Source organism: Erpetoichthys calabaricus, chromosome 16 (genome assembly GCF_900747795.2).
Source record: "Erpetoichthys calabaricus chromosome 16, fErpCal1.3, whole genome shotgun sequence".
NCBI lineage: Eukaryota > Metazoa > Chordata > Cladistia > Polypteriformes > Polypteridae > Erpetoichthys > Erpetoichthys calabaricus.
The window spans coordinates 33,984,903-34,006,194 of NC_041409.2; the positions used below are offsets into that span (position 1 = coordinate 33,984,903).

The 21,292-nt window shown below is 38.6% G+C and overlaps 1 protein-coding gene across 1 annotated transcript in view; it reads left to right on the plus strand.

Annotated features, from left to right (window-relative positions):
- ryr3 (ryanodine receptor 3) overlaps nt 1-21,292 on the plus strand; it is a 535,616-nt gene that overhangs the window by 128,201 nt on the left and 386,123 nt on the right. The window contains exons 3-4 of the mRNA XM_051920096.1: nt 8,484-8,591; nt 11,065-11,085. Of these exons, the coding sequence (XP_051776056.1) occupies nt 8,484-8,591; nt 11,065-11,085 (129 nt within the window). The remainder of the gene's footprint in view (nt 1-8,483; nt 8,592-11,064; nt 11,086-21,292) is intronic.

Genomic DNA, 21,292 nt, shown 5'->3' on the forward strand with positions numbered 1-21,292 from the left:
CCACAACAATTAATCTAGCTATGCCTGGGTGATTAATGACCACTTCTTAGCATTGCTTTTTAATTCCACCTTTAAATACGGTTTTAACCACAGCTTATTAATTAAATATGTAACAGCTATTAACCTGTTTTTTTAAAACAGTATGCAAAACTGCAGCTCGTATTCAAATTCTTATTTCAGGACGGAAGAAATTGACAGAATACTAAAAATATGAAATGTTTAATATTGAAATTGTAAAAACTGTTTCTCCTTTGCCCTTTTTTCTCTTGCCACCTATTCTGGTAACATTTTAGTGGCTGTTTTGAATGTTCTTTATTTATAATTTTGTACTCCTTTTGGTAACTTTTTTTAAGTTGATTAGTTGTAATGTTTTTTGGTATTCTGAATTAATTGCTGATATTAGTTTCTTGTGTCATCTCCATTTTATTTGTTTAGATTGCTGACATTTTCCTGCAGTATTGCTTTGAAATTACTTTAGAAACAACCTGGAAGTGTTATGCATAGTGCACTTTCTCATTATTGGAGTATAATGGATACTCCTTGAAATAATTTGTGGTTGCTTTAGTTATTGCTTTTCTGTTATTAGAACTTTTGTCAACATTTCCTTGACTTCAAATTAAGATTAAATTTTGGCTTGACGAAAAAATTTTTCGTTTTGCTCTTGTTGTGTTCAATGGCTTACGTATGGACTCTTGGTCCTCATTTCACATTTTTTCTACTATTGTTTATGAGAGCAACTGTTCTTAAGACCTCTTACAGTCACATGACATGAAAGGTATTTGATGTATTAAATTATTACAAATCAAATTTAATTTGTCACATATAATTCGAGTACAAATTGTAGTGAAATGTTCAAGAAAAACAGAAATATCATAAAAATACAAATATAAAAAAAAAACACCAACACATAAAAACCTCTTGCTTGAATAAGACAGCTGCTGATGTCGATCACAGGCTTGTAGGTGGCAGTGAGACGTGATCAGATCTGCTCATTTGTAATAGCAGGTTTTCTGCTATTTGCTTTGTTTCTTTTGACTTTGAATTTTCATTAGCATCACTGGTTTTGGTGATTGGTTCTTCTGTTGACTCCCTGGCTATTTGACTTGCTTCTTGAAATGTTTTTGTGCTCCTATGTCATTATCTTTTTTTACTTAGATACTTAAATTGAAATCTCCTTCTCAGAGATCATTACAACAGGACTGTTTTGTGCTTCTCTGAGCTGAAGTGTCCTTTTCTCCTATTTACTACCTGGTTATGAGTCACTTCACACTGTGTGTGGGCTGTTTGATGTGCCTCAGTCCTTGAGGAAGTGTAGCAAGCTGACTTGAAATTTAATGATAATTCTAATTGAATTTGTGAATATCTTAAAATGCATTCCAAGATGACTAAAATGCATTTGTGAGATATTCTTTTGAGATATCTTAAACAATGAACTTTATGTGCATTTTGAGATGCTATAAAAGCAAGAAATCCATATGTTTTCTATAGGATTTCATATAATTTAAACTGCACAGGTAATGATTTACAAGTTATTCTCAAAATGAATGGGATGTTGTTTTAAGGTACCCAGCAGCGCATTTTTAGATCTTAGATTTCTCAGATTCAGTTTATCTTATAATGGGTTTTCTGTCCATTTGGTATTGTGTATATATTAAAATGTATTTCAAGATATCTTAAGTTTAATTTCAAGATATCTAAGATAGATTTTAAGATCTCTGTAAATAGATAGGAAATCCCATTGAATATGACATTTTACAGGAAGTGATTCTGTGATATCTCAAAGTCAGTTTAATATATCATAAATGTCACAGTCAATCTTAGTTATGTCCAAGCTATTGCAGATAACTATAGGAGGACATATTTTGAAGTATCTATTTCAGATGTCTGGACAGCTGATACACATTTCAGAATATCCATAATTAATTCAGTGATATCCCTAAAAGGCTTGGCTTATGAATGTGAATATTCACCAGCAGATTTTGGCCAATGGCATTGTTTAGCATATTTTGCCTGTAGCTCCAATGTAACATGATGTACAGAAAAGAATCATAGATAGACTGAAAAACAAAATGTGGCATAAAAATGGAACTTACTGAGTTGCTGTAATGTACCCTTTTGTTTAGTGTGCAATTGTTAGGTACAAAGCATAATACCATTCAGTCTTTGTTCTAAATAAGGAGCTTTAATCTTTTAGGTTCTAATCCCCTAAAATCTTTCTTCAAAAACATTGTTTCTGTTTCTAGATTGACAGAATGTGAGCAGCACTAAGACCTACTATTTTCTGCATTTTATCTTTGGTGTTTAAGGAATGAATTACCATGGTATGAAATAGAACAATCTGCTTTCCTCCTACTCTTACTAGTTAATATGCTCTGTCAAGCTAATGAATTCCCATTCCAAATGCATACCAATTGTGAAACTTGTGATTGACAACACAAACTGAGTCATCTTTTAGATGACATCTCCATAGAAGCAGCATGAGTGCTTTTTTAAACGCACCAGCTCCTTCCTTCCATTTGGCTGAGTTGCCTGCAAAGGCTTTTTATACATTAAAGACAGACTAAGAATGGCTGTCCTGCAGTACACTTGATGCTTCAGTTATACTGTAGGTTTTAGCTCCCATATGACCTTTGTAATAAATGGCTCAGAAATTAAAAGGATTAATGTATTGTTTGTGGTTGTTGGGGCCATAGATTTGAAGGGTGGCTAACTAAGCCAAGTATGTAGGGTTTCAGCAGTGTTTATGCTTTTTCACTACACAAGTAATAATTTTAAATTAGGTTTTGTTACCCAGGCTGATTTTCAAAGGTCATGGTTTGTTACAACTGTTTAAATATATATGAAATAGTTGAAGCACAGGTAGGTTAAGGGCCACAGAATAAAGTACAATGAGGTATTATTCCAGAGAACTCTAGGGTTTAAGGTCCAGTGCCCTAGCCTATGCACCATACTGCTTGCCTGTCTGGCTGAACTGAGCCACAACTCATTTTCTTACGCTAGACTCCCTGGTGTGCCAGCATGCAGAATCTTTTCATTTAAGGGTGCACAAGTATGACAAAATTAATTATTGATAATTATTGCCTTTGATATTAAAATTGCAATTCTTCTTCTTCTTCCTCTTCATTGTTCCCACGTCTATGTGGGGTTGATGTGCTTGATGAGCCTTCCCCATATAGCTCAGTCCTTCACCTCCTCCCCAGTCAGACCCTTTTCCTTCAGATCTTCTTTTACTTTATCCATTCACCTCCACATTGGCCTGCCTCGCTTTCTGTTCCCTTGTACTTCCCTTCTTATCACTCTTTTCTCACATGTTCTTTGTCTCTCCTCATGTCCATATTACTTTAACATACTTTCCTGTACTTCAGACATCTTTCCCACTTTTCTTGTACCTGTGATTGTCTAATTTCTTATTCTGTCCTTTTTTGTAACTCCACTCATTTATCTCTACATTTTCATTCTGCCATATCTAACTTCTCCTGCCCTTTACTGACCATGTCTCAGCTCCATATATTATTGCTTATCTTACCACTGTGTTAAAAACCTGACCTTTAACCTTCATCTTAAATCACACAGTAAGTACTTCTGATACCTTCTTTCAGTTGTTTCATACACACTGCTCTCTATGGGTTTTCTCTGTGTCTAAATCTCCATCTTGGTCTATCACTTATCCTAGATATTTAAACTTCTCCACTCGTTGCAGCAGGGAAACATCTGAATACTGAGTATTATCAAACCTCATAGATTCTGTCTTCTACCTATTTATCTTCAGCTGTTTTCCAAAGCCCTTTTCAGTTCTTCCAACTTCCTCGCCACATCCTCTTTTCTGGTGCTGCACAACATTATGTCATCAGCAAAAAGCCTGCACCAATGGGATTTATCTTTTATCTCATGACTCAAAATACATCCCTAACCAATTAGTAATTTTAATTAACAGCAGGAAAACACTTAAACAATTTTACACTAAAAAATTTTTAACAGTGGATTATTTGGGAAAATTACATATTTAGTGTTTAATACTATTTCTTTTTTTTACAGTAAAGATTACACAAACATTTTTAAAATATATTTGTGTTACTGTTTTTGTAATTCAGCAAATTATATGCAAATAATTAATAATAATAACATTTACATGGTGCAACATGTTCTCACCACTCAAATATCTTTATATAGATGGAGGAGAGCCACTTCAACCACAACAAATGTGTAGCACGTACCTGGATTATGTGACAGCAGCCATTATTGTGCCAGTATGCTCACCTTACATTATCTATTAGGTGGTGAAAGGGTGAGAGATGTAGCCAGTTAGAGACAGGGGATGATTAGTGGGCCAGAATGGAATGGGACCATGGTGGACAGTTCATTCAGGATATCAGGGTACAACCTACCCTTTATACTTTGGCCAGATATATTTTATGATCACAGAGAGTCAGGACCTCAGGTTTACTTCTCAACCAAAGGACAGCGCCATATTTACAGCACGGTGTCCCCATCACTGCACTGGGGCATTAGGATCAATACACAGACCACAAGGTAAGTGCCCCCTGCTGCCCTCACCAACACCCTTATTAGTAGCAACCCAAGCTTTTCCTAGATGGTCTGCCATCCAAGTACTGGCCAGGTCCATACCTTCTGAGCTTCAGGTGAATGACCTGTTCTGAATTGCAGGTGGTAAGGTTCAGGAACAAGAAATAAAAATGCAATATAACACAAAATTCCTTCTTTTTATTCTTTAAAATAACTGTTACTTCTGAAAAACAAAAGTTGTCAGCACCAGTCACCACTCTAAAATGTAACATGTGGAAAAATGTTAAACATGGAAATGTTAAATTGGGGTTCTTCTGTATTAAGAAAACAAAAGCTACACATGTGTATTAACAATTAATGTGCATAATAAAATCTTAAATGACAGCAATGCAAGATTAAGAAGTGAATATAAAGACAATCTGATAGTTGTATAATACAGGTACGTAAACACATTAAATGTGTTAATTTACAGTATACTGTTCCATGCTGCTGCAAACGCTCTGGTGTCTTATCCAGATCCGGGCCTTGAGAAGTTGTGTCCTTACTTTCATGGAAAGTACCTGCTTTTCAGTGTAAATTCCTCCTCAGTGTATTGAAATGTTGTGCTCATGCATGCTTCCAGAGTTCCACCTAACAACAAGTCAATCGTGTTGCATAAAGTGACACTTGTTTCATAGACATTTCAGTTTGTAACATCTATATATATATATAATTCACTAAGCAGCTGACAAGGGCACGCAAGACAACCATGGGATACGCACGACATAGCCACGCCCACCAACTCTAAGACCATGGGACGAGAACGCCTGCTGACCCGCCCGCCCGCCCGCCTGACTGTTACCAGCATTCACCGCAATGTACTGGGGTGTAAAACTGCTTTCAGCCACGTGAGATTGAGCAATAACAGGTCTGTGATGCCCTTAGATGTCTGGGGCTGCACACTCGCTACACTGAATGGATTAACGTGTGTCTATCCGGCGCCGAGAGGCGTGGGTAAGCTGTTGAACCCCATTCGTGATGGGGACCAGGCTTGCAATTATTCCCCACGAACGAGGAATTCCCAGTAAATGCGGGTCATAAGTTCGCACTGATTAAGTCCCTGCCCTTTGTACACACCGCCCGTCGCTACTACTGATTGGATGGTTTAGTGAGGTCCTCAAATCGGCCTTGCCGCGGTCACTCGCGGCCTCTGGTGGAGCGCCGAGAAGACAATCGAACTTGACTATCTAGAGGAAGTGAAAGTCGTAATTTCATAGGTGAACCTGCGGAAGGATCATTACCGGTTGTGCCGACCCGTCATTGGACGGTTAGGACCTGAAACCTCACGGGCCCGCTTCCCCGCCCTCTCTCTGGAGAGGCGGAGGGGGCGGAAAGGGCGTCCTCCCTGGGCGTCCTTCCCCTCTCCTCCCGTTCCGCCCTCCGCGCCCGACCGCCGTCCAGCCCCATCCCTCGCTTTGGGAGGTGGGGGCGCGGCGGCAGTCCTCCAGTTTTCAGTCACGGACAATTGTATGTTGCTCTCTCCAGAGTTCCATCTTTTCATTCACTTACAGTCGTATCCTCAAACCCACCCCATTTGGACAACTGTGTCTTTCAGGAAGTGTTTACCCATCGATACATAATTATGTGGCGTATGCTACGCTGCGGGTTGGCTAGTAATGAATAAAACTCAAGAAAAAACAGTTGCAGGAGGAGGTATGATGCATCTGTTGACCTAGGCATTAAACATTTTTGTAAACATTTGTTGAGCACAGTTATAATTGGGGCCTTGTCTTTTGATAAGTAAATGCAGTGGCTTTTTATATGAATTTGTTTTCAGTAGTTTGCTGCACATGGACTTGTATTATGGCGTGAAGGAGTAGTTAATGGGTATCTGTGTCGCTGACATAATGTTACTGGGACTGGGTGGTGCTAACTTATCTTCTATGCACACTTCATAATTTGTGGTTCGGTTTTAGAGTACTGTAGCAGTTTGCACTGAATGTTTTTTTGATCAACATTGTTGAGACTGAAAGCCAAACAATTCTACATTACTGACAATTCTATCCATTTTGGCATAACAATTTATAAGAAGTGTCAGGTCAACATTACTTCTCACTTTTTCCTGGAGGCTGCTTCAAACATGAGAAAGAATTATGCATTTTTAAAAGATATTGATAGGATTCAGAGTACTGAAAATGCATTCAGCACAGTTGCCTGTTTGTCATATGATGTCAGTGCCATTGATTCACTTGTGTTTAGCAAATGTGTCTGTGCTTGATTGCAACACTCATTTATTGTAAAGCAGACTGTAACTGGCAGAGCTCAATTCCTGACAAAGCAGGGGTGCTAAATGGAATGTAGTAATCACCACTTTTCCCACTTAGTATATTGTATAATTGTAATTGCAAATAAACTAATTGTGTGACCCTATCATTAATTAATAAAGAAAATGTAAAGACACGATACAGTGGTGGGTCTTGAACTATTTCATCTTTAAAAAAAGCCCTTGATTATATGTGTATCAGGGCTCCCAGTTTTTTGTCCCTGTATCCTGTCTGAGTATGCAAGACTGGCCTCATATCGGTTATCCATCATTCACTTCACATACCACCTTTTTAGTGCTGGTATATGAACCTGGGCAACTACTACTCTTCAGTGATACTCTGTTCTCTGCATTCTGCATTCTAGAATGTCTGATGTGTTCATGTAGTTCTTAAATTATCCTAAAGAATGCAGCTTTCCCCTGAGTACTTCTCAGTAGACTGGATGTGCTATTTTACTGCTCCATGGTCTCTTTAAATGACCACCCTGCCTTCTTCTCCAGGACACTTCAGCATATCATTTTTTGACCAATAAATATGAATTTGTGTCCTGAGAAGTGTAGTAAAGCAAGCCAAATTAAATAAATGGCACAGTTCAGTTTCCTAGAATGTTGTAGTACATAGAAAAAAGCAAACAATCACCCTTACAAGCCTTTCTAATAAAACAATAAATATGAGCAATAACTGCTATAGAAGTGTTTTCCTCTGTTGAACTTAAAAGCTTCGTTTGTTAGCACTTCTCCACATGTTCATCACCTATTTCAATGCATTTCCTCATGCAGTTAGTCAATTTTTCAAAACACTGCTGAAAATCTTTTTTTGAGCTATTGAGCTCTTGCTTGACTGCTTTGATGGCCTCTTCTTACTTCTGAAACTGCTTCCCATGCAACAATTGTTTGATTTTTCGGGAAAGTCAGATATTTCTCTTACCATAGAATTATAATGCTGAGTGCCAGACTGGCAGTCTTTCACAATATCCATGAGAGGCTAAAATGTTCTGTCCTCCAATAGCTTGAAGAACTCCAGACATAGTTGTTGGATTTTTCCCCGTTTATTCCAGTGTCTTCAATAATACGCTTCTGTATAAGTAGCACCCTTCTCTCTGTTTGTCACAAAAGATGCCACTAAATCTGACTCTTTCATAGTGTCCCTCTTCATTATGTCTCAATGAACTTAGACATTTTCCAGAGGGAAAATGACAGTGTAATTTTAGAATTGAAAGGATGAATATTAGCACATAGACCTCAGAAATTTCTTTAACAGGCTGATCTGAAATAATCAAAACAGAATATGAACAGTTACTGTATTTCTTGCTGTTCAAAAGTAATTTATGATTAAGCCCACTTGCTATGTGCTGCTAAAGTTTTGACATGTATACCAGGGTGCTAAATAAAATATGTGAAATCCCAGACTTCCTTTCCAGCAATAAGTAAAATTTATCTGAAAAAGATGAAAACTGTCTACTCCCCACAACCTTTTTACTAAATCACCTGACAAAAAGGAAAGAAAACAGGTTGCAACCTAGACAGAAATGAGCATATGTGGGCTGCTCTCGTGTTTAATTTGAGTAGCGGTAATTGGTGTGAGAGAATGACTCTACCCCTCCTCAGTTAACACAGGTGTGTGTGATATTAATGTGCACTTCTTTATCTCTTGCAGAGAATCCCACCAGACCTATGTATCTGCAATTTTGTGCTTGAACAGTCCCTGTCGGTCAGAGCCCTGCAGGAGATGCTGGCTAACACCGGGGAAAATGCCAGCGAAGGGGTGAGTAGATGGCTGTCATGGCTTTGTTATATTATTTTACTAGTACTAGGGTGTTGTACCGTGTTAGCCATTATGAATGTAGAGAAAAGCCAAGCAAAATGACACCTTTTATTGGCTAACTAGAAAGATTACAATATGCAAGCTTTCGAGGCAACTCAGGCCCCTTCTTGATTACATCTTGCCTGAAGAAGGGGCCTGAGTTGCCTCGAAAGCTTGCATATTGTAATCTTTCTAGTTAGCCAAAAAGATTACATCTTGCCTGAAGAAGGGGCCTGAGTTGCCTCGAAAGCTTGCATATTGTAATCTTTCTAGTTAGCCAAAAGATTACATCTTGCCTGAAGAAGGGGCCTGAGTTGCCTCGAAAGCTTGCATATTGTAATCTTTCTAGTTAGCCAATAAAAGGTGTCATTTTGCTTGGCTTTTCTTTATATTATTTTACTAAATTTACTTTCTTTTTTCGTGGATGTGGAGGAGGCTGGAAGGTTCTTGTCCTGCTAAATCTGTGTGTCTTTTTGCTCTTTTTGGTACATGTACCCGCTGTTGTCATCCAGCTCATGTAAGGTCATTGTCTGTGTTTTAGTGTATCCTTAAGAAGCAATGAAAGAAGCCACGAAGACTATGGCATCCTTATTTATTTTAAGGATAGTACCTAATCTACATATTGACCATTTCGTTCTTTTTTTTTATTCAAAACTGGACACAAAGCAATTTTCCTGACATAGGATATGAACAAGAAGGCTGTGGGTATGGGAAAAATGGGGAAGAGGTGGGTGTTGACACCCCTGGATGCTGCTTTTTGCTTGAGTTTGTCTTTTTTTTGGGCTGATTTACAAATCATTTAAACAGGGCTATAGCACATCTCATTCACTTTGACAGCCATGCTGCAACATTCAGCACTCCTCTCTAAATTGCACTCTGAATTTGGGAAGTCCTTTGCAGGTCTCCAGTGTGTAGGAGGAGAGAACAAATGCTGAAACTGTCCTGGTGTCGGAGTAAATGACAAATACTCCACACAGTAAGGCATGCCAGCTATGATGGCTACTAGGGAAGCGCGGTCTTCATTATGACACAACCTTTTGCTGCTAGAGCTTCTCTGTTTTGATGCCTGTTTCACTTCACAAGCTGCCCAGTCCACTGTGGTTTGTCAGTAGGAAAGCCCTTCCAAAATGCTGAATCCCTGATGGAGGAATGGATGAGAAATTTATTTTTTTATATAAATGTCATAACAAATAACTTTCTTAAGCCCATTTTTTCACTTTAATTGGCCTGGACTGTGGGTTGGCCCATGACTCTGTAATTTTTTGATGCCGTTGTTTCCCCTTATGTGGCACAAAGTAACAGGTGTGTCTGGGAGAAATTTAACAATGAATGAATACCCTGTACACGTGCTTTAAAATAAGAATTTGAAAGTGTAATGTGATAAAGCCAGCATCTGACTGCAAGTCCCTAGTGTGGCAGCAAACGTCAGATGTCCCCAATATTGCTGCATATTAGGCAGTACATTTGTCAGGTATTGCAGCCCTGTGGTGGTCTGTCCTTTACCTGTATTAGCAACCATTTTTGGTTTCAACGAAACAAGGACTGATATTGGGCTCCTCGGGATGCTCTTCAGCTCTCGTTCATTAGCAGTGTAACAAAACAATTTATTAAAACGATTTTTGTAAAAATTTGGGCCAATTCACGTGGAGTGCCCTGAGTGGATGTATAGAGAATTACTGTGCTTGTTTTGCTTTTTAAATACAACCCCCCTCCTTATATTAAGATTACATTATAATTTAAACTGTACTTCTCTCTTTACTCCACTCTTGTATTAAACTGGGACTAGGCTGACTTCAGTTTTTGGCAGCTGATTCACTCAATCTGCTGCTTCATACACATTCAGTTTGTTTAAATTCACACTGTAGGTGTGCCAAGACTCAGTGATGCCAAGGGAGGAGGTTCTTCTTTATTTACATAAATGAACATGGAAAATAAAAAGCCCACCAGCAGGCAGTTGTAAACTGCTTGTTGAATGGTCCTGTGTAGTTTCCCTTTCAGCAGTCTCTTAAGTCTGTGTGGATGCATCTTTACTCTGTGGTTGAACGGCGGGCACAGATTGTTTTGATTGAAATGAGTGTAGCCTGGAGAAAACGGTGAACATGGCTGAACCTATTTAACTCAACTCTTTTTTCATTTATAGAGTCAAAATGCAGCCCTTCACAGCCCTGAATATTTTTATATATGGTCTCTTTAAATCCACCTGAAGAGAAGCAAAATTGTTATGAACTATTAATTTGTATAAAATAACATTTATATGTGTTTAGATGAAAGAAAAAGTATTTACTGTGAGTGGAGAGAACATAGCTGCTAAATTGGAGGTCTCTTCCCTCTCTGTCTTTGAATTGACCGCAGCCCACAGCTTTCATTAACTGATTTTGACTTTATGGGCAATAATTTGCTTTATTATTTATCTTTATTTGTCTGACCCTGCTAGCCCAGAGACCTGGACAAATGGGTAGGTTCATCCATCATTCATTCTGTATCAGTTGTCTTTATTGCATGTTCACTTCCTTGGTGCATTAGCTCATCTGTGTGCTTTCCCTTTAACAATGTTCATGCATCCTCCTTCATTTCTCTTTTGATTCTGCTTTGTGTCAGACTGTGTTCCTTCCCCTCCTAGCCTTCTGATTTCCAGGGTGCCAGCCCTGTTTTTCATTCTATTTGCTGTATTTTCACCTTTTGTTTGTGAACAGTTTTACACTTATATACTGCAGCTTTATGTTTAGGGTACACCGGTGACACAAGGTTTCACATTAGCATCTCACATTTCCTTTTGGCCAGTGTTCACCCTGCAGTCAGGTCTTCATCTGTAGCATGCATGTTCTCCCTGTACGAGTGAGTTTTTTTTCTCCAGGTACTTTGGTCTCCTCTCACATTCTAAAAATGTGCTAATTGGATTAATTGGTGACTAACAGTGTCTAGATGTGTGCATGAGAGTGGCCTAGAATGGACTGGTGATCTGTCCAGGCATGATTCCTTTTGTGCACTTGTTGCTGCAAGGATAGGACTGTCTGTGTTCTATGTATGGGTGACATGCACCCAGATCTTGATACTTCTGCAATACTTGTCAGGTAACCCCTTTAAAGTGCCCGCTACAGCAGTTCTTAGTGTTACCATTTAAGTTAAATCATTTAATTTTAAGAAAAAAAAAAAGATAAGGCAGTTTTACTAATCTTAAATCAAATTTTTAATAATGAAGCCAGTGCAATGCAAGTCCTGTTGGATGTTGAACTTTTTAAATGATGGCTTGTAGGAGCCAGTTGTCTATGAGGGATACATCTGCGGGAGATGCCAGCTGATCCAGCACCTCAAGCTCAGGGTAGCTGAACTGGAGGAGGAGTTGGCTGGCTTGTGTTGTAGTAGAGAATTGGCGGACCTGGCCCAGGTGTCCTTGAGAGAGATAGTGTGCACCCCTAAGGTAGGGCTGGAGGAGATTCCAGACCAGACAGATAGAAATAGGTGGGTCATGGTCACAAGGCATAAGGTAAAAGGTGCAGTAGTGGTAGGAGAGGTAGTGATAGTTGGGGACTCGATCATTAGGCGGATTGAAGTGCAGGTGTACTCCAGAGACAGAGAGTCTCACACGGTGTGTTGCCTTCCGGATGCACAGGTGGGGGACCTCCCTGGAAGGGTGTATAGACTCTTGGCCAGAGCGGGGGTGGATCCAGTTGTCATTGTCCATGTTGGAACAAATGACATGCATAAGGGTAGTCTGTCAGTTCTGCGATCCAAATTCAAAGAGTTAGGTGCCAGGCTGAGGAGCAGAACTGACAAGGTAGTCTTCTCCGAAGTTCTGCCTGTGCCAAGCGCCAGTCCGGGTAAGATTGAAGAGATTAGAAGGCTTAACGCGTGGTTCAAATCTTGGTGCAGTGTAGAAGGGTATATGTTTATGGGCCATTGTGACTCCTTTTGGAACATATGGGACCTGTTCCACCATGACAAGTTACATCTGAACTGGAGGGTCACAAATGTATTGGGGAGGCGTATGAGTAGGCTAGTCAAGGATTGTTTAAACTAGGGAATGTAGGGACGGGGAGTTTAGGACAGGCCAGGTTTTGATCTATGAATGGACGAACAAACAACGGTGTAGACATAAAAATGTGTAGTAATGTAAATTCTAAGCCAACATTTAAATGTAGAAGGAGTAACACATTGAAAATAGTTTGCCTTAATGCTAGAAGTGTCAAAAATATGGTAAGTGAGTTGGAGCTGTATGTAGCAGAGCATAATTATGATATTATAGCAATAAAGGAAACCTGGCTAAGTAACAAAGATGGGGATGAGTGTAACATAGAGGGATACACATTTTTTAGGAAGGATAGACAGAACAGAAAAGGAGGTGAGGTTGTTGTTTATGTCATACAGAATTTAAATGTAAGTCCTCTTCAGTTGGACTTTGAGCCCCATCTTAGTGAGGACATGTGGCTTTGCCTGGAAAATATTAGTGAAAGGAGTGTTTTAGGAGTGTGCTATAGACCAGCCAATTCAGACAGTAATTTCAACACACATCTTTTTAATAATATCAAAAAGGCAAGTTTACAGTGAGATATTATAGTCATGGGGAAATTAAACTACCTGGAGTTTTTAGAAGTAATCAGTGACTGTTTTTTAACACAGTATGTTGAAGCACCAACATGGGGTGAAGCCTGTCTGGATTTAGTATTTTGTAATAATCAAGATAGAATTGAGGGAATAGAGGTGATTGAACCACTAGGGTCAAGTGACCGTAATATAATACAGTTCTAAGTATTTTTTAAGAGTGCAGATGTAAAGACTAAAATTGTTAAATTGAACTTCGATAGGGCAAATTTTGAGCAGATGCAACAAAGTCTAAGGAGGATACATTGGGATAAGCTTTTAAGTGTGGAGACAGTTGAGGAGCAGTGGAACAGGTTTAAAAATGTTTTACATGTAATGCAGGACAGATACATACATAAATTTGGAATAAATAGGAAACTAAAAAAAAACTCCACGGTGGATTAGTAGAGATTTAAAAAAGAAGCTGCAAAGGAAAAAGACTGCTTTATAAGGCATGTAAGACTACTAATGACTGCAAAGTGAATCGTAGAGTGTATGAGAACATGAGACCAAGAAGGATATCAGGCTAAAAAAACAGTTGGAGAGGAATATAGCAGATAAGGCAAAAGAATACCCTAAAAGATTCTTTCAGTATTTTAGTAGTAAAAGAACAGTCAAGGAGGAGGTGAAGCGCATCAGAAATAGTAAAGGGGAATTAAAAGATACAGACAATGAAATAGCAGATGCCCTAAACTTACATTTTTCTGAGGTCTTCACAAGTGAGCAAGTGGATAACCTACCAGATATTATTTATCTTGACTTTCACAAAACATTCGATAAGGTGCCACATGAGAGGCTGGGCATCACATTAAAAGAAGTGGGAGTTCAGGGTGATGTTTTTATTTGGGTGCAGAATTAGCACAAACACAGGAAGCAGAGGGTGATGGTGCAAGGAACCTCATCAGAATTGACTGGTGTTAAGAGTGGTGTTCCACAGGGGTCAGTGCTAGGGCTGCTGCTATTTTTAATATATATATATAAATGATTTAGATAGGAATATAAGTAACAAGCTGGTTAAGTTTGCAGATGATACCAAGATAGGTGGATTAACAGATAATTTGGAATCTGTTTTATCATTACAGAAGGACTTGAATAGCAGACAGGCTTGTGGCAGATGAAATTTAATGTCAGTAAATGTAAAGTATTACACATAGGAAGTAAAAATGTTAGGTTTGAATACACAATTGGCTCTAAGCTATCGACTTCCCATCAGTGTTCAGAAGCCATTAAGAAGGCAAACAGAATGTTAGGTTATATAGCATGGTGTGTTGAGTACAAGTCCAAGGAGGTTATGTTCAACCTTTATAATGCACTGGTGAGGCCTCATCTGGAGTACTGTGTGCAGTTTTGGTCTCCAGGCTACGAAAAGGACATAGCAGCACTAGAAAAGGTCCAGAGAAGAACGACTAGGCTGATTCCAGGGCTACAGGGGTTGAATTATGAGGAAAGATTAAAAGAGCTGAGCCTATACAGTTTAAGCAAAAGAAGATTAAGTAGTGACATGATTGAAGTGTTTAAAATTAGGAAGGGAATTAGTACAGTGGATCGAGACTGTGACTTTAATAAATGAGTTCATAAAGAACACGAGGACACAGCTGGAAACTTGTTAAGAGTAAATTTTGCACAAACATTAGGAAGTTTTCTTTACACAAAGAATGATAGACACTTAGAATAAGCTACCAAGTAGTGTTGTAGACAGTAAGACTTTAGGGACTTTCAAAACTCGACTATTTTTTTGGAAGAAATAAGTAGATAGGACTGGCGAACTTTGTTGGGCTGAATGCCCTGTTCTTGTTTAGATTGTTCTAATGTTCAAAGAATACTGAATAGGCAGGTAAAATTCCTAGAGAAAGTATCAGCTAAGACTAGTCCATTGGCAAATTTGCTCATCTGTATTTTGCACTGGAGATATGTGTGTGTCAGTTTCAGACTTTTTAGCTCACATTAGGAAATTGCTTTATTAGTAGACAGCTTGTTCTGAAAATTTCCTGAGTGGCTAAACGATTGTTTTTCTAAGTAACTATTGGTTCAGTCCAATGGCCTATCAGATGTAGCCTTTCTTGCCAAGTCTGTGGGTCTGTTAAGCATCGGCACTAATTGTTGTACCTCCACAACAACATACTTATTCAAGTGTGTGTTATCCTCTCAAGTGCTTTCAAATCTGCAGTTTCCATGTTCCTTTCTGGAAACTCCTTAATGTAGTCACTTACAGATAGATAAGATAGATAGATATACAAACTTTATTTATCCCCATGGGGAAATTTCACTTTTCACAGAAGCTCTATAAGTAAATAAAATAAATAAACACAAACAAATTGGTCTGAACACACACCAGAATGAGAAAATTAGAAAGAAAAAAAACTTCTGACTTGGCTATCACAGTCCCAGTGAGGCATTTTGTAGATGTTTTGCTGCTGGTATAAAGGAGTCCCAGTCACTTTCCTGACACACTTCTGCTGAATGATTCTTTGGCTGAAAGTCCTTAGTGGAGGTGTGTCAGAGAGAGGATGTGTAGCATTGTTCATAGTGACACAATCTCTCCTTCGCTTCTACCTTCAGAGGGTTCAGATTATGTCCTATAACTGAGCCTGCACATTTAAACTAGCTTGTTGATTCAGTGGACTTCTCTTGAAATTATGTTACCAGCCCAGGACACCACAACATAGAAAGTCACACAAATTATCTAAGAGCTGGATGAAAATGACAAGATGACCCTGAGTCAGCACACTATTCTTAACTTGACTTCCTTTGTTTTCCTCAAGGTCTGTTAAGTAGAAGCAACAAATAAGTCCAATATGCAAAAAATATACTGCTTATTTTAGATTTTTAGAAAAGAAGATCTCAATTTGAAGAGGTCCTAGTTGATTTCCTCTTCAGTGGCACAGGTGCACATATTTGTAATTTCTCCAATTTGACCTCACCAATATTGAAAAAATAATCTGTTGTCAGTATAGTAATATAGACATTATTCATAAAATCCTCTTCTTTTTTCACCCTTTCTCTCACTTGCAAATTTTAGTTGTATCCCAGCTCCATAATGACCCAAAGGCATAGAGTGAGAGGGAAAAATGAAAATTGAAGGCTTTTTTTTCTAAAACAGGAACAGGTGGAAGACTAGGGGCTTCCATCTTTATCCTTGATGTGTAGCATTTATGAGGGCATACAAACCACATGGGGAGGAATAGACACACACAAACAACGATTAACAAAACTAAACAGACTCCATTGCTCTAATTGGCCTTTCCAAATGATGCATTTGCTTCTTGTTTTATGGGACAGTCAAATAGAGGGCTTGCCACACTGTTTACCTCATATTTGTTTTGGATGAGACGAACACACCGTGTTATCTATAAGAACAAGTGATTGAGAGGCTGTTCTTTTAATAACAGCATCATTTATTTTACCAGACAGCAGGAACATATGAAAGACTTGAAGCTTTTATCTTAATCTTTAATGTGAAGCATTTATGAGGACACAATAACCACAGGGCTCTTGGAACAAACACTTTTCTAAAGGAGGCAACTTTCCGCTGAGTGGGCTAGGAGGAGAACTGTAGTACACTTCGAAATATTTGTGTGAGGAAATTAAACAGCCGTTGTAGATTTAAGGTGACCCCTGAGATACTTACCTTCTGTAGGTAAATAAGTGGACCAAAATAAACAAGGTGCAAGCAACTACAGAGATATGTTTTATTCCACAATTATCTTTACTTGTGTATACCTCTTTTACCCTTACCATGTGTTTTTTTACCTGTAATTATCCGGAGGGTTTATGCAATAGAGCAGGAGACCAGTAAATATTATTAATTTATTTAAATTATCACTAAAAAATAAAGGTTAATAGTGAATCTTTCAGGTAGGGGGAACTAAAAAGTATTAGGATACTAGTAAGTAGAAACAAATAACCAATAAACAAAGAACTATTAAGTAAACATATTCAGTGTACATCTTTTATAAAACACGTGTAGGAAATAGTTATACATATCAATTGAGAAAAAAGCAATATCTTTATAACTACTGAATGAAAAAATCACATAGTGATAGATAGCCGTACTTTAAAATTCAGTAACAATATGAATAACCATGTAACAAACCATACAGGGAAGATTAATATCATACATAAATATACTGCTTGAAAGCAAAGCAGTGCAAATAATCAATCACTATATTGTATGCATTTTTTTATTCATCAGTTACAAAAGGTATCTATTGTTCTGAGTGTGTTCAACTATTATATATACCCATTACATTTTAGTTCCTCCAGCTGAATGATATAGTCTTTATCCTTATTTTTAGTGATAATATGTACAACTTAATAATATTTTCTAGTCTCCTGTGGTATTGCATAAACCCTCCAGATAATTGCAGGTAAAAATAGACAGGTCAAAAATGTATACGCAAGTAAAAATAATTATGGAATAAAACAGTTGTTTGGGCCTTATTTCCTGTCCTGTTGTATAAAGTCCTATATCCTTTCAGGACTCCATGTAATTATATGTAATGGTTTTCTTAATATTATCTGGAGGGTGCCATGATAGTCGCAGTCCATCTTGCTATGTTAAACTGACCAATATGGACGTTTCTGAAACATGGAATTTGCTTTTATGGGCATATAGCAGTTATAAGAATTGATTAAAGCATGTATGGTTTCATGTTTCACTTTTCATTTTGATAATTTTGGAAATTTCCAGAAAAACAATGGGAGTAGGGTAGGCATTAGAGAGGAGAAGTGTTTATGTCTGAATGTGAACGCTGTGTAAACTGTGTCACAACTCAGGATGGGAGGCTTGTGTTAACTTTCCACATTTAATCCCTTGTATGTCCCTTCTGTTCTTGAAATCCAGTGTGTTTCCCACTAACCAAGTACCCTGTGTACCATGTGTGCTTCATTTGTAGCAGTCCTCCGCCGTATTCTCTTTCTTTCAGATCCGTGACCTCTTTGGCTCTCTGCATGTGGGCCTGTGTCTTGTGAAGTGTGTGCTGTTTCAAAGGCAGCATTCTTATTTTTTCTCTCTTGTTCTTCTATGCTAACCCTTTTTTCCCACATGTAATCCTTTCTTTGATGGGAATGTCACTCTCATCAGGAAGGCCTACATTGAGTGTCTTCCAAGATTGTCAGATTTGCTTTGCATTGAATTTAGTCCGGCATTTTAATACCCACACATACAAACAATCCAGATTGTTGGAGGATCTTAATGAAGTAAACATAATTTGGAGGAGAGTGGATGGACATAATGAATTTTATAATCAAGACTAAGGCTAATCCCACATATGCATTTTCACAGATTATTCCGTTTTTTAAGCTTCCACTACTTCCTAGAAGAGCAATCCATCCACAGCAACATCAACTACAATACAGAACCCAGCCCTGGGCGGGATGTCAGTCCATCTCAGGGCAAATTCATGCAACCCCGGGTCTGTTCATATTTACTAGTTAACAAAATATGCTGAAATATGTGGTAAGAAAAAAATGATTCAGCTGAATGTACTATATTTTACATGAATCTTTAAATATCACAGTGCATGACATCCCTTTGGGCTTTACTTGTATCATCGTTTTTGCTGTTTTGAATGTGGACAACTCAAGTGATTTCCTAAGAAAAAAAGCAGATGTTCTAGTGCTATCCATTCTAATTCTTAAGCCAAAATGGCCACCCTACCTGCATTCTGTTTTCCTTTTGTTGTTTTTAGAGACTTTCATTTTCTGCCATAAATGCTTAGCAGAGGACTTCACATCCATTGTTCCAGTCACCATTTTTCTGTAGCATTTTAGCCTTGGCCAGCTGTGCAGTACTGAGCAAATAAAGGTAGCATTTGGAAATACAGCAGGAATAACCTTAAAGTAAAAGTTGGGGTTCTTAAATGTTTTAATCTGAGCACCCAAATAAGAAAATCTTTACCATACTGGAACCCAAGAGGAGGATTATTACCATAATAGCAGCAGAACAAAAGACAAACAAATAACAATGGCCATATAATAAAGTGCAGTAAACATTTCTGTTTCCATTCAAGCATAATTCTCATATGCATTGTTAATAAAACCATAATTATAATTTCCAAACATGGAATGGATTCCTGAGGCATATCACTGCCATTGTAAATGCTTTGTTATGAGAAGGAATTTAATCTCACTGAGGCATGTTAAACTTAATACAAAATCTTCTTTGCATCTCAGTAACAGATTTAGATTCAGTGTATGCTGCCATACCCTGAACACACGATGAAGCACTGACCAGTTGTCTGTGGTTACCAAAACTACATTTAGCAAGCACCATCACCACAGCAAAATATCCCCAACCCCATCGATTTTTTTCTTCACAACACCTTGAAAATCGTTACATTCTTGTGCTGCACCAACCTATTACAGATATTTACATTCCAACACTTCCAACTAGTCGCCGCAGTCCCTTAACCTTACAAGTCTGTAGTTGTCATTCCCTCCTGTCTCTTACAGATATCTTTGCTTTTCAGTCATCTAAATTTGATTATTTCGCAAGCTGTGAGAGTAAGGAATATTTATTATATTTACATGCCTTCAAAATGAAAGCTTGCTGTGATGTCTCAATGACGTTGTTTCACCTAATAATGCCATAACTAATGCTCTAAATAGAGGTTGGTGCATTACATGCCACAGTAATGTGAAGGCCTGTATCAAACACGTCTTGATACCAAGACCTTAATTTAATAAACACTGCTGTAAGGTATTAAAAGTTGAGTACAGTAAGTGGTAAGCAGATCTTGGCAATATGTTAAATCCATTGGTTGAAGAGTGTCTTCTGCTCAGAGCTAGTATGATCTTCCTGTGTTTTCATTCATTTCCTCTAAGAGTTCTGCTTTCCCCCAACTGTCCAAAGACATTCAATTTCAAAATACAATTCACCACCCCCAATACTCCCCGTTTGTGTATCACAAAGCAATGGGGAATGTGTCTACTATGTAGGACCCTTTTTGAATAACAAATTTCTGCTTCTAAGATGGTAAATGTGTCAGTCTGTAAAGCATAAAGTTTTAAGTATGATCCTCAAGGTATCTATATATATATATAATTCTCTAAGCCGCTGCCAGAGCGAGCAAGACACCCATGAAAGCACGCAGGAAGGAGCCACGCCCACACCCATGAAAGCACGCAGGAACGAGCCACGCCTACCAACTCTAAGACCATTGGATACGACGAAAACTCACAGAGCCACGCCCACCAACTCGGACACGACGCCTTGGAAAACACGCCGTCATTTCTGTTTGTCTGTGCTACAGTCCACATGCAGCTCTGAGCCACGTTGACTTTTCGGTTACGACGCACGACCGCGTGCAACATCGCAAACTGTTTTACACGCTACATACAGCAATTCGCATCCGCGACAAACATGCGTCATCTTACATGGTGCTGTAGGAACACGGAAAACGTTTCCCCGCCCACCAACACTCTTTATTCCCCGGCCTGCGTCCACCGCTTCCGTGACAAACATGCGTCTTCTTAGAGGGTCCTGCAGGAACACGAAAAACGTTTCCCCGCCCACCTAAAACAGTTTGCGAGGGGTATCCCATGGGATCCTTAAAACAATCCTTTAAAACTGAGGTTAAAACACAATGAAGGAAGCAGTCTTTAAAAACCAATAAGCCCTGTGCCTCTGTTTCATTAGCGTCTCACCTGCTTCACCGATGCAGACCCTGCAACAGTCGAGACGCTCTCTCAGCAGCTGACCTTCTCTGTGCCTGACTCCACTATAGGCTGCAACAAAATTATGAAAGTACGGGCGCATTTGTTTCACACAAGCTGTGTGTGTGGGTGGGTTGGTGTTAGTTAGTTAATTAGTTACTCAAAAGGATTTCAAGGTTTAATATGCACAAGCGGTAACACTGCAAAAGCACCCAAACCAGAAAAGACGGCTGGCAAAAAGTGGCTGACAAATTAAACGCGTGTGCATTGTACTTATTGAAAGCAGCGTTACGGATTTTGCAAATGTTCATTTTTTTCCCTCTCCTTAAAAAACATTTAAAAAGCGGCGTGATTATGCGGCGTATACTACGCAGCGGGTTGGTATGCAGCATGTAAAACAGTTTGTTTGTTGCGGATAATTTGCCTTT